The 13,583-nt window shown below is 34.5% G+C and overlaps 1 protein-coding gene across 1 annotated transcript; it reads right to left on the bottom strand.

Annotated features, from left to right (window-relative positions):
• Positions 1–1,263: 1,263 nt before the first annotated feature.
• LOC107612215 (peroxidase 7-like) lies at positions 1,264–3,991 on the bottom strand. Its single transcript, XM_016314023.3, has 3 exons — positions 3,734–3,991; positions 2,380–2,785; positions 1,264–1,610 (listed from the first exon to the last, which is right to left on the bottom strand). The coding sequence occupies exons 1-3, from the start codon at positions 3,989–3,991 to the stop codon at positions 1,264–1,266; spliced, it is 1,011 nt and encodes a 336-aa protein (XP_016169509.1).
• Between the last annotated feature and the right edge of the window lie 9,592 nt (positions 3,992–13,583).

The following is a 13,583-nucleotide window of genomic DNA, read 5'->3' as shown; positions in this document are numbered from 1 at the left end:
ATACAATATTAGAATTTAAACCATTGATATAAATTAATATTTTTTATATTATAACTTTTTTTTGCAGATTTAGATAATTTAGTGTGTAAAATTATAAGATTAATGTTAAATTAATTATATAGATATTATTTTTTATGATAAAATAAATATAATTTTAAAATAGATACTTTTTTTTATATTATTACAATGGATGACATGATAATTTTATATAAAATTTAAAATCTTATATGTTATTTCATTCATCATAACACTACTTTAAACTCTCTTTTAATAATATATTATAATTATAATAAATAGATTGTTTTAAGATTAGTTGTGATATGAGTCATCCTAATCTTAAGATACTTAAGGAAAAAAATATCTTATAATATTTATTCAAACAGTAATATTTTTAACTTACATGTGCATGATCTCTTTCAGTTTGTACGTGCAGATCAGACTCTATATAATGAGTGCACATTATACTGATTTATAATGCATGCGTGTGTGCAAAAGCTGCTAAAATGTAAAAACTTGATGCATTGAAAACTATTAGCAATATCATTGGACTTCTAAGGCTATTTGCTTGAACTTAGAGCACAATAATATAGAAATAAACTTAACCAACTTGGGTTGGTCAAGTGGTTAGCTCACTCATCCATTTAAGTAAACATTGAGAATTTGAATTCCTCCTTGTACATACAGCAATCGGTCAACAACAAATCCTTAAATAAATCTCAAATTTAATCTTTGTCTTGTATTCTTATCGCGTTAAAAAATACCGTAGACAATCAAAGAAAAAAAAAACTTCACAATAACTTTTGACAAATGATCTTTCAAAAGATTACTTATTTTTCTTTTATCTTTTTAAAAAAATTTTTTATAATAGACAAAAATTATTTTACGTTTAGATATATTTTTAAAGAAAGTTTTTAAATACTAAAAATGTATTTTGTTTTTATTTTTTTAAATAAAATATTATTAGCTTTAAGAAAAATATAAAATTTTATTTTTTAAATAAAAATACTTTTTTAAAAAGATATATCCAAACAAATTTAAAATTTAATAAAAATATTTTATTTTTTATTAAAAATATATATTTTTTACTTGAATAAGCAATCCAAACTAACACTTAAAATACTTAGTATACTAATTTCCTGCATTGTTGCAGATAAATATATATATAAAAAAAATTATTTATTTATTGAAAAAAAAGAACCATTGAAAAGATGAACCATTTAACGACACATAAGTAGGTCTCCCACACACCAGTTCCAAATCGAATCAGGCAGCATTGACATAGTTGCAGTTCACTCTGATTTCACCTTTATCAGTTGACCCAGTGAGAACCCCAACATTCCCAAGCTTCACCATTGACACTGCAAACTGGCTTTTGAAAAGGAAAGGCTGTGTTGCAAATGCTTCAACAAAAGGAGCAGTCCTTGCATCTGAATAGAGTGATTGATCTGTTGACAATAACCCAACCTTCCTCATAAGGTTTGTGTAATATGTTGTGTCGAAAGTCCTTGGTGTTATGGCATCAAGGTATACCAAATCCGACTCCCTTTTGCACCTTTTCCGTAACAACATCAAGTAATTCACATTTAGTGACGGGTCAGGCTTCCCGGTACCTGTGTTCAGAAATATATATACAAATATTAAACATGGCACAATATTATATGCGTGAATATACTAATTTTATTTTATATATATATAAAATTTGAAGTTGTAACGAGTGTAAGTTTAGGTGCATTTAAAGTTTTGAGAATCGGATCAAACCGACCATATAAGCAAATTGGTTAAAAATTAGTGAATTTGATAAAATTTTCTGATTGTTTTTAGAAAATCTGAATAATAAAATATTTAAAAAAATATATTTTATATATAAATATATTATTTATTACATTCTATTCATTCAATCTCTAAACTTTTGAATTTTTAGTTTTACCGATAGGAAAAATCTAGGGGCCAGCAACTTTGTTAAATTCTGGCCAGCATATAACTAGCAAAGAAAAGTGAGTCATCGGATGAAATCTCACACCATTAAAATCATCATTGATGGCTATTTGATAGCTACAAATTACAAAGTTGCTGGCCTCTACCATAGTGATAAGAGTTTTATTAGAATTACGTGAAATGTGTAATAAAAGTTTAATACTTTCTCTTGGATTTCCTTACTAAAATTTATTTCTTCTCACATATACATATTTTTCATAAGAGAAAAATATCAAGCAAAAAAAATTTTCATATCACATGTCGCACAATCACAATTAGTCCTAACTCATTTATATTTATTATAAAAAAAGTTAAAAGATAGCAATATTTGATATAATGATCTAAATACATATCTAAATATATAATATGCATATGTGAATAAAATGGAGTCTTTATGTATGATACCATTAAAGTTGTAAAGCCTATCCATGAACGAGTGGCAAGTGCTCCTCCCAACTGTGTGTGAGCCTGAGAGAGCAACCAAATCAAGCATGTCTAGGCCAATTCCTTGTATGAATTCAAGAAGGGTTGTGATGTTTTCATAGCCATGGGGGACCATACTAGCTTCCCTAGCTAAGGAAGTTCGACCGTCTTTGCGGCCGAATGGGACTTCCCAAAATGGTCCCCCGGCTAGAATTGTGGCATCTCTTGCGGCGGCTGTGAGAATGTCGGCGCAAGAGACTGTTTTTGGACACCTTCTCTCTAGCTCCAATTTAATATCATCGATCAATCGAAAACCTTTGAGAGTTCTGCTCTCAAATGCACTTCTCTCGCTACCTTTATGGTTAAGCAAAATTGATCCATCGCATCCCTGCAAGGTTTTGATCAATTGCAAGGTATCAAATAAACAAGCAAACAATTCATGTCACACGTCTAATAGAAGTTTTAGCGATTCATTATCGTTACGTTAGTAATATACTTGAGGAAGGAGTTACCAAAGAAAGAAAACTGATTAAGTCCTATATATTTGTGTAGTAAACTATTATTGACTCCCAAAAATTTAACTTTTGGCAAAATGGACATTTAAAAAAGAAATGACATATTAGCTTTTGAAAGATTTATTTTATTTGACAAATTGTACCAAATACGAGAAAACATACTGTACAAATATTTTAGAGAATAATTTTTGATGTGATTTTTTATAAGTTTTTTTTTTAAAAAATAAGGTTTTTTATTCTCTAAATTTAGTGATTTTACTTTAAGTAATCTTTTCTTAGATTTTAAACACAAATGGCTATTTTTTTTTAAAAAAGAAGAGTAATGCTTTGGAGTTAATTTTTTTTTCAGCCAACATCAATTTTTTTAAAATTATTTTATTTATTTAAAATTTTAAATCTTAAATCATAAATATTTAATATTAAATTTTAAATTATAAATTTTGAACTCTAAATCATTCAAAAAATTAGAATTTTTCAATTAAAAGAAATTAACTAATGTTAGATAACTAAAATTTAGTTTCCTATGTTTTTGCTTTTCAAAATGTTCCTACCTAATATTGAATCAAGTGCATCTGTTATCTATCACTTATCAAAAAGAAAAATAGTACATTTGTTATATTGAAATAATCTTCTTGTTTCTTTCTTTCTTTTGAGAGCCATTTTATTAAAAATCGAACTTATTAAAGTCAAAATAATTAATAATTTACTCTATTTTAATAGATTGGAATAAAAGAAATTTTGCATACTGGTTCATTTGAAATTGGAATAAAGGAATAATGCATGAGCATAGAAATTAAAGAGAGATTAAGTTATGTGATTACTCTGAGGGCACAGTCATGGAAGTGCAAGCGGATTATGGCAGGAGCCAGTGTGGGGTCCTTCTTAATCCATGCGGAAACCTTCTGTGAGATAATGCCTTCAGCATCAGGGCATTTTCTATGATAGTAATCAGTTGACAACGATGCTTTGGGACGATGTAATGATGAAGAGTTCAATGTTTTCTTGAGCACATTTCCTTGACCATAAGCCACACTTGAAATGGTGATAAGGAACAAGGAAAAACAATAGTGGAGCTTCATGTTTCTGGGTGTATCGTTATGAGAGGAGTTATGCACGTATTTAAGGCATTTTGGATTCACAAAAACGTGCTAACCACTCACTTCGCCTAAGGTTGACATTCCAACGCGTAGATGATATATTTGCACCTTTGGCACTTCTCACCATTTTCTCAAGAAACTAAAAGGTTTCACTTGGTGAAGATAATAAGATCAGAATAATTAAGAACTACGTGTCGGCAGAGATTTGAGTTGGCTTTTATTTCAACATGATTAGTGTAATTAACGAGAATCATATGTTATATATTTTATTGTATTTGATAACAATTTCAATTACTGAGTCTAATGGTTGCATTTTCCTTTCTATTAACAAGTAAAAAGATTAATTATTTTTTCAAAAATACTACCAAAAATATGATTTATACATTAAAATTAACCACCAAAATCAGTAATAATGTATTTCTATATAAATAGATATGTAATTTAGGCTGCGTTTGTTTATAAGGAACACTACAAGAAAACAGCTCTATTGCCGTGCTTTTTAAGCTATCGCCACGCTTTTGAAAGAATCACGCCTACAAGGATAGCGGTTGCTCTATTACCACACTTTTTTCAGCCTATCGCCATGTTTTTTTTGCCACGCTTTTTACAGATTACCACGTTAAAAGCGTGGCCATAGGTAGGAGATATGGCCACGCTTTTAAAGCGTGGCCGTATGTAGAAGATATGGCCACGCTTTTAAAGCGCGGCAATAGAAGGAGATATGACCACGCTTTAGAAGCATAACAATAGAGGGGTGGCAATAGAGAAATCTTCTTTTCTGTTTCATGCACACATCGAGCAATATTGGAAGCGTTACCATCTGGTAATTTTGCTGCTTTCAACACATTACAAAAGATTATTTTCTCTGCTGGAATCATTGAGAAGCATGCCTTTGCTAACTTAGTTTTTCTACCATCCTTCGTATCTTCTGGTTGAAGGTTTTTCCTGATATCCATATCTTTAAGGTCAAAACGAGCAGCTGCATGATCTTTTGTCTTTTCGGGAATATTTAAAAGAGTTCAAATTATGCTATCATCTATATTCTTCTCTATGTGCATGACATCAAGGTTGTGTTGTAACATTTTGCAAAGCTTTTAAAACAAGTCCAATCTAAACGAGTTCATTGTTAAAGCTTTCTCAAAAGAGTAAAAAATCATATACTCGTAAGTCAATTACTTTAAATCACAATTTCCTTAAATAAAAACTTTTCAATTTGAACCCTTTTCGAAAAGATAAATTAGAAACCAAATACAAAAATTGACAAAATCATAGAACTCACTTTTCTTTTAAACCATATCATTTAAACCAAGATTCTCGACCTAGTTTTCAAAATCAAAGCATTTAAACCAAAAATTCTAAACCAACTTTCAAAATCATTCTAGACTTTAAAACTTTTTCAACATGACTCAAGGCCATACTGGTTAGAAATTGAAAATCTTAATTAAAAACCGCAAAAGCGTTCATCCTCATCCTATAGCTACATCAGTCGACACTTCCTCTGCCACCAGTGCTGGACCTCACCCATCAACTGATATGCCGCAAACTCCACGAACTGATTTTCCAAAACATGCTGAGCTCATAACGCTTATGCTAGGTTAATCATTCTCAGTATTTCTCCGTTAACGTGATTGACCACAGTCGTGAGTTGCCATTCGAGTTTTCTTTCACTAAACAATCGATATTGAGGTGATCAGTCTCAATATCTCAAGCCTAGTGCTTCAATTATCCCCAAAGGCACTCACAAACAAGCATGCTATACATATCAAGTAGATAACCTAAATAGCATGAAAGAAATACGACCCAGAGAGTGCAACGAAGCACAATCGGTCCATCCCTCAGGCTCACGAGGAGGAACCGCTCTAATACCATAAATGTAACACCCCGTTACCCTAAACCTTACCTTGCGCTGTAAAGCAAAGGATAACAAAGTGTCACGGCAATTCTAAGACTCATATAATATATAATATATATCCAAGAATTTGTATAATTAGAAGCCCGATGAAGAAATAAAGCTCAAAGTCGCATAAAGCGGAATTACGAAACATGAAGCGTTCACACACGATAACTAAATGCGTAGGTACGGACGGAACAAGACTATATATAAAACCTTGCAGATAGCTCCAGGATACATAAGGTAGTACTTAAATTAAACAAGACATATATATAGGTATGATATACAAAAAGAGGACTAGTCACAGCCTGCAGAGTTTAGACCGGCTAGTCAAACTGAATACAACAAAATTTTTGAAGTTTAAAACAACTTATACAACTTATCTCTCAAATCAAGCCTCTAAGGCCATAAAGTCTAAAAGTAAAAAGGTGAGAAAAAGTACTACAACAAAATAGTCAAAGTACATAACAGAGCATAAGATCCTCCGCTCCATTACCATCTCGCAACTCACCGAGGTGGGTTACGACCTACATCTGAAAAACAACAACATATGGTATGAGAATCGAAGGTTCTCAGAATGGTAACAGTGTCCTCTATGTAAGATGTAAGGTTCAAGGACGCCACAGGCAATCCTAGAACTTCACATCACAGATATTCAAGCTTAACAAAAATAAATAACTTAAATCGTAATCCATAAGCAAGGTTAGCTAAAGATATGGGATTTCTAACTAAAACTAGTCATACCGTTGTATCCCACAGCCTTCGCCAACTTAACCTCCGTGCGATCCCATCGCCACCGCCTCCCGATCCTCCTTAACGCCAGTAAAACACATTTAATGCAAATAAGTAAAACACAAGCAGTATACATATGTAGCAGGTAAATCAACTAGTATTTAGACATATTATTCAATTAGGCATAACTCAAGTAATCAAAGCAAGCCAGCATGTAGAAGATGCATATGATGAATGTCTATCCTATTTTGGCTCGTGATATCACTTGTCGGTTTAAGATGCCAACCCGACATAGCTCCGGTGATGTTGCCTTTCTGCCACACCAGGGATATAGTGCCCTGCACACTATCACATAATGCGCATCCCAGGGATATAGTTCCCAACTCACTCCTGCAGTGGAGGATCTGCTACTTCAAGGATATAGTGCCCTGCTCATTCATGCGACAGAAAGGTTGTCAATCATAACTTCATCCCAGGGATATAGTGCCCAGCTCACTCTTGCAGTAGAAAAACTGCCACACCAGGGATATAGTGCCTTGCACACTCATGCAGTAGAGGATCTGCTACGCTAGGGATATAGTGCCCTGCAGACTCTCATTATTCAACAAATTCATCAACCTTTTCCAGGTCCTCAAGTTCCAATATCATCATCACCATTATCAATCCTCAAGTTCCCCAAATAAAGCATAATCATTCCAAATCTCAAAGTCTCGTAAAAAAATACCTCACGACACTACATGCACTAATCTCATCCACAAACCTTCCAAAGCCTAAATCACCAAAAAATTACCAATTCAAATTAACTATCCAATCTTCACTAGTCTTAGAGTCTAATTACTAGCCACAAGTCTTAAAGAAAAGTTATGGAAATTTGGAAAGTTAGGGAAACCTTAAAAGTGAAGAAAAAATCAGTTTTCAGCAAAACAGTGTGTATGCGTACGCATGCCCAAGTATGCATACGCACACTTCTGTTTTGGACCATCATGCGTACGCATACCATAAGTTCGCATACATATGGGTGCTGGACAGAAATCATCACCCGCGTATGGCGCAAGAGGCCGCGTACACATACCTGCTTTTGGCCCATCTCGCGTACGCATACATAGGGTCGCGTACGCATGAGGGCCTGGTAGAGATGCACGCCCGTGTATGGGGGTGCTCGTGTATGCATGCCATCCCAGAATTGCAAAATTCTGTAAAGTTACAGAAATCAGTTTAAAACCCCAAACTTTAAACGTTCATAACTTCTACAAAAATCTATTTTCCTCAAACTTTATATCATTTTAAAGCTCTTGAAATCATCTTTAATTTAAAATAAATTCCAATCAATTTTAAAAAATCGAGGCTCAAGTTTTGATCCACCAAAGTTTACTAAAAATCAAGTTTTACACAAAATACATCAAAGTTCTCAAGTTTCCAAATTCCAAAACCAAACCAAACCAAAACATACCCAGTTTCATCACAAACACTACCACATACTATACTTTACCATTCCGTTGTACTTCCATCGCTTCCACTCCTAATTCACTCAACATTTCCACCATAATCAACACAAAATCCATAATTCTAAATCAATAATCAAGTATTTGGAGTTGTGTTATTGTTTTTGTGTTTTTAAGAGTTTTTGACTCAAAATAATCAAGAATTAAGGCTTTTTTAGCATGAAAACATAAAATTGGTTCAATGACGGTCTAACCGAACGCAGAAGGAAGAGAACCAGACGCACAAGCCTTCAAGCAAGGACACCCGGTGGCTGCACACCCAAGCCTAAAGGCTGCTCCACAAGCCCAGCATCCTCCCATCCTTGCGCACATGCTTGGCGGAAGACTTTACAAGCCCGACGTCCTTCCTTGCCTCCAAGCCCAATCCCGGCATGCAATTGTCCCTGGAAAGTGCAATTGGGTCTACACCCAAATTTAAAGATGCAAGCCCGGGATTCAAATACTCTTCAACTCTTAGGATGCAATAATTAAGGCCCAAGTTCAATTATACAAATCATTAGAAATCTTAATCACATCCAAAGATTGAAGATTCAAGATTCAAAAAGATTAGTTATCATTAATTCCTTCTAGAAATATAATAATTTTGTTGTTAGGGTTTGTTTCTAGATTGGATTTAAATTATTGTTTTGATTTGAATTTGAAGTAGAAAGTTAGCTATATTATCTTTTCTTAAGATAAAGATTAGAGTTAGTTTTTGAATTTGAATTTTAGATAGAACTTAGGATATAAATAAGTGAACCTTGTGCACAAGAGGAGTCATTCAATCTGGAGGAGGATCTTCGGATCCCATTCCATCGGATCACAAATATCTGTCATTATTAGGATTAGTTTCTTTTGTATCATGAGTTATTAAACCTATCCGTTGAAGGTTAGGAGCTCTGTTTGATTTTAGGATTAATAAAGTAAGTGTTTTCTTTATTTTAATTCACGTTTCTTTACTTTTTCAAGATTAAGTTTTGTTCTTCATCACTAAAGGTTAGAACTATTGGAAAATATTCTAAATCTGTCTTAGATTCTGATTTTATATTTGGAAAAATTAATTTTGAACTAAGCTTAAAACTCATCTCACGATCTTTACTTATCTAGAGCTAGTTTGAATAAGTGACATATAATTCGGCTAGTGATATTTCTTGAAGATTGCATGGCAATAAAATTGAAATCGTTCTTCACCTCTTCTCTTAGTTGACCAAGGGATTGACGATTAATTGCGTTTAGAAAAATTAAATCACCAAGAGATTGAGGTTTGGTTATAAATGATTTGCTGTGAAAAGATTTTGCATGAATTAAATAAGAAAGCATAAGCATCATTCTTCCAAGAATCAAACATCTTTGAAGCCTTCAACATTCTCATCAATTGATTTTCTCTTAACTTCAAACATTCTCTCGATTCTCTTCTTCTATTCTTCAAGATCCACAATATAAAATCTAATATTTGATCGATCTAATTAGATATTTAATTAGATGTTGCTTGCTTCAATCTATTAATCCTCGTGGAAATGATATCCACTCACTGTGGTATTACTTGAACGATGTGGTGCACTTGCCGGTATCCTTGAGCTTTAGTTTTCGCTCATTAAGTTTTTGCGCCGTTGTAAGAGATTAATTGAGATTGACAACTGATGAGCGGATATTTTATACGCTTTTTGGGGTTAATTTCATATAGTTTTTAGTATGTTTTAGTTAGTTTTTAGTTTATTTTCATTAGTTTCTAGGCAAAATTCATATTTCTCGATTTTACTATGAGTTTGTGTATTTTTCTGTAATTTCAGGTATTTTCTGGCTGAAATTGAGGGAGCTGAGCAAAAATCTGATTCAGGCTGAAAAAGGACTGCTGATGCTGTTGGATTCTGACCTCTCTGCACTCGGAATGGAATTTCTGGAGCTACAAGAGTCCAAATGGTGCGCTTCCAATTGCGTTGGAAAGTAGACATCCTGGGCTTTCCAGAAATATATAATAGTTCATACTTTGCTCAAGGATAGACGACGTAAACTGGCATTCAACGCCAGTTCCATGTTGCAGTCTGGCGTCCAGCGCCAGAAACAAGTTGCAAGTTGGAGTTCAACGCCAGAAAAGGATCCAAAGCTGGCGTTGAATGCCCAAAACAGCCCTATGCACGTGATTAGCTTAAGTCTCAGCCCCAGCACACACCAAGGGGGCCCCAGAAGTAGATTTCTGCACTATCCATCTTAGTTTACTCATTTTCTGTAAACCTAGTTTACTAGTCTAGTATTTAAACAACTTTTAGAGACTTATTTTGGATCTCTCATGACATTTTAGATCTGAACTTTGTACCTTTTGACGGCATGAGTCTCTAAACTCCATTGTTGGGGGTGAGGAGCTCTGCTGTGTCTCGATGAATTAATGCAAGTATTTCTGTTTTCCATTCAAACATGCGTGTTCCTATCTAAGATATCCATTCGCACTTCAATATGAATGCGATGAACGTGACAATCATCATCATTCCTCCACGAACGCGTGCCTGACAACCACTTACGTTCCACCGTAGAATGAATGAATATCTCTTAGATCTCTTAATCGGAATCTTCGTGGTATAAGCTAGATTGATGGCAGCATTCAAGAGAATCCGGAAAGTCTAAATCTTGTCTGTGGTATTCCGAGTAGGATTCAGGGATTGAATGACCATGACGAGCTTCAAACTCGCGAGTGTTGGGCGTAGTGACAGACGCAAAAGGATAGTAAATCCTATTCCGGTACGATTGAGAACCTGCAGATGATTAGCTGTGCGGTGACAGCACACCTGGACCTTTTTCACTGGAAGGATGGATGGTAACCATTGACAACGGTGATCCACCAACACACAGCTTGCCATAGGAGGACGTGCGTGCGTGAATCAGGAACAGAGGAAAGCAGAATTTCAGAAGACAAAGCATCTCCAAAACTCCAACATATTCTCCATCATTGCATACAAGTATAATTTGTGTTCTGCCCTTTTATTCCTTGCAATCAAATTTGATAAGTGAATTATTTTATTGTTTTCCTGACTAAGAGTTACAAGATAACCATATATTGCTTCAAGCCAACAATCTTCGTGGGATCGACCCTTACTCACGTAAGGTATTACTTGGACGACCCAGTACACTTGCTGGTTAGTGGTACGAGTTGTAAAAAGTGTGATTTACAATTCGTGCACCAAGTTTTTGGCGTCGTTGCTGGGGATTGTTTGAGTTTGGACAACTGACGGTTTATTTTGTTGCTTAGATTAGGAAAAATTTTTCTTTTTGGTTTAGAGTCTTTTATTATTTATACATTGTTAAAACACTTTAAATTTATAGCTCAATTAGCTAGAGCGTGGTGCTTATGTTCTTGGTAATTGGCTATCCTATTTTTAAAATCTTTTTCAAAAATAATTTTTCTTTGAATAAATCTTGTGCCAAACTTTAAGTTTGGTGTTTTCTTGTTGATTTTTCTTTGTTTTTTTAAAAATTTTAGTTTGGTTTTCTAAAAATTTTAAGTTTGGTGTTCTTTCTTCATGTTCTTGTGTTCTTGTGAGTCTTCAAAGTGTTCTTGAGTTCTCCTTGTGTCTTGATCTTAAAATTTTTAAGTTTGGTGTTCCTCGGTATTTTCCCTCCAAAAATTTTCGAAAACAAGGAGCATTAGATCTAAAAATTTTAAATCTTGTGCTATCTTATTGTTTTTCTCTTTCCTCTTTAAATTCAAAAATATCTTTTCTCTCTATTTTAAAGCTTTTTTTTTTCGAAAATCAATTTTAAAATCCATATTTTTTTTTGAAATTTAAAACCCTTTTCAAATCATATCTTTTTCAAAACTTCCTAACCACTTTCTCTTTCCTCATTTTTTTCGAAAATCTTCACCCATTTTTATTTATTTTAATTTATTTTGTTTTCGAAATAAATAAATAATTAAATAAATAAAAAAATATTTTTCTTCTATTTTACATCATCTCCCTTTCTCCATCATGGACCTAAGCGGAAATGAACAGTCCAGGAGGACTCTGGGGTCATATGCTAACCCCTCTACTGCTTCATATGGGAGCAGTATCTGCATACCCTCCATTGGAGTCAGTAGCTTTGAGTTGAATCCTCAGCTCATTATCATGGTGCAGCAAAGTTGCCAGTATTCCGGTCTTCCACAAGAAGAACCTACAGAGTTTCTGGCACAGTTTTTACAGATTGCTGACACAGTACATGATAAGGAAGTAGATCAGGATGTCTACAGATTACTACTATTTCCATTTGCTGTAAAAGACCAAGCTAAGAGGTGGTTAAATAACCAACCTAAGGCCAGCATAAGGACATAGAAACAGCTGACAGAAAAATTCCTGAATCAATACTTTCCTCCAAAACGGATGACACAGCTAAGGCTGGACATCCAAGGCTTTAAACAAGGAGATAATGAATCTCTTTATGATGCCTGGGAGAGATACAGAGAGATGCTACGAAAATGTCCCTCTGAAATGTTTTTAGAGTGGGTTCAGTTAGACATCTTCTATTATGGGCTTGCAGAAAGAGCTCAGATGTCTCTAGATTACTCAGCTGGTAGATCTATCCACATGAGAAAGACAATTGAAGAAGCTCAAGAGCTCATTGATACAGTTGCCAGAAATCAGCATCTGTATCTAAGCAGTGACCCTTCCATGAAAGAAGAGGTTAAAACAGTAACTGCTGAACTCAGTCCTGTAAAACAAGCTGCTGAATGCAATCAGCAATTGGACTTTCTAACAAAGTAGTTAGCCGAATTCAAGGATAGACTACAAGAGACAAGGATGGCTAATATAAATATGGAAGAACAATTGAAGCAAACAAAGCAGCAGCTGTCAAAACAAATAACAGAAGAATGCCAAGCAGTTCAATTAAGAAGTGGGAAGACGTTAAATACCCCACCTCAAGGCAATAAGAAGCCAAGAAATGAGCAAACCACCCAAAATCCACCTGAGGACAGTAAAAGCCCAGGGAAAAATAATTCTGGTGCTAAAACGCCAGAAATTGGGTGGAAGGCTGGCGCTGAACGCCCAGACCATGCTCAGGACTGGCGTTCAACGCCAGAAACAAGCAAGAATCTGGCGTTGAACGCCCAAAAGAAGCACAGTTTTGGCGTTCAGATGCCAGGAACATATGAGGAGCTGGCGTCTAACGTCACTCCAGCTTCTCACTCTGGCACTCAATTGCTAGTGAGGGATCAGACACACACAAGTGCTGATGACAACCCATCTAAAAAGGCTTCTTCAACCACTTCTGTAGGAAATAAACTTACAGCAACTAAGGTTGAGGAATATAAAGCCAAGATACCTTATCCTCAAAAACTCCGCCAAGAGGAGCAGGATAAGCAATTTACTCGCTTTGCAGATTATCTCAGGACTCTTGAAATAAAGATTCCATTTGCAGAGGCACTTGAGCAAATACCTTCTTATGCCAAGTTCATGAAAGAGATCTTGAGTCATAAGAAGGATTGGAGAGAAACTGAAAGAGT

The sequence above is a fragment of the Arachis ipaensis genome, chromosome B8 (assembly GCF_059453495.1).
Source record: "Arachis ipaensis isolate K30076 ecotype BB chromosome B8, ASM5945349v1, whole genome shotgun sequence".
NCBI classification, from domain to species: domain Eukaryota; kingdom Viridiplantae; phylum Streptophyta; class Magnoliopsida; order Fabales; family Fabaceae; genus Arachis; species Arachis ipaensis.
This window is presented reverse-complemented; position numbering and strand designations above follow the sequence as displayed.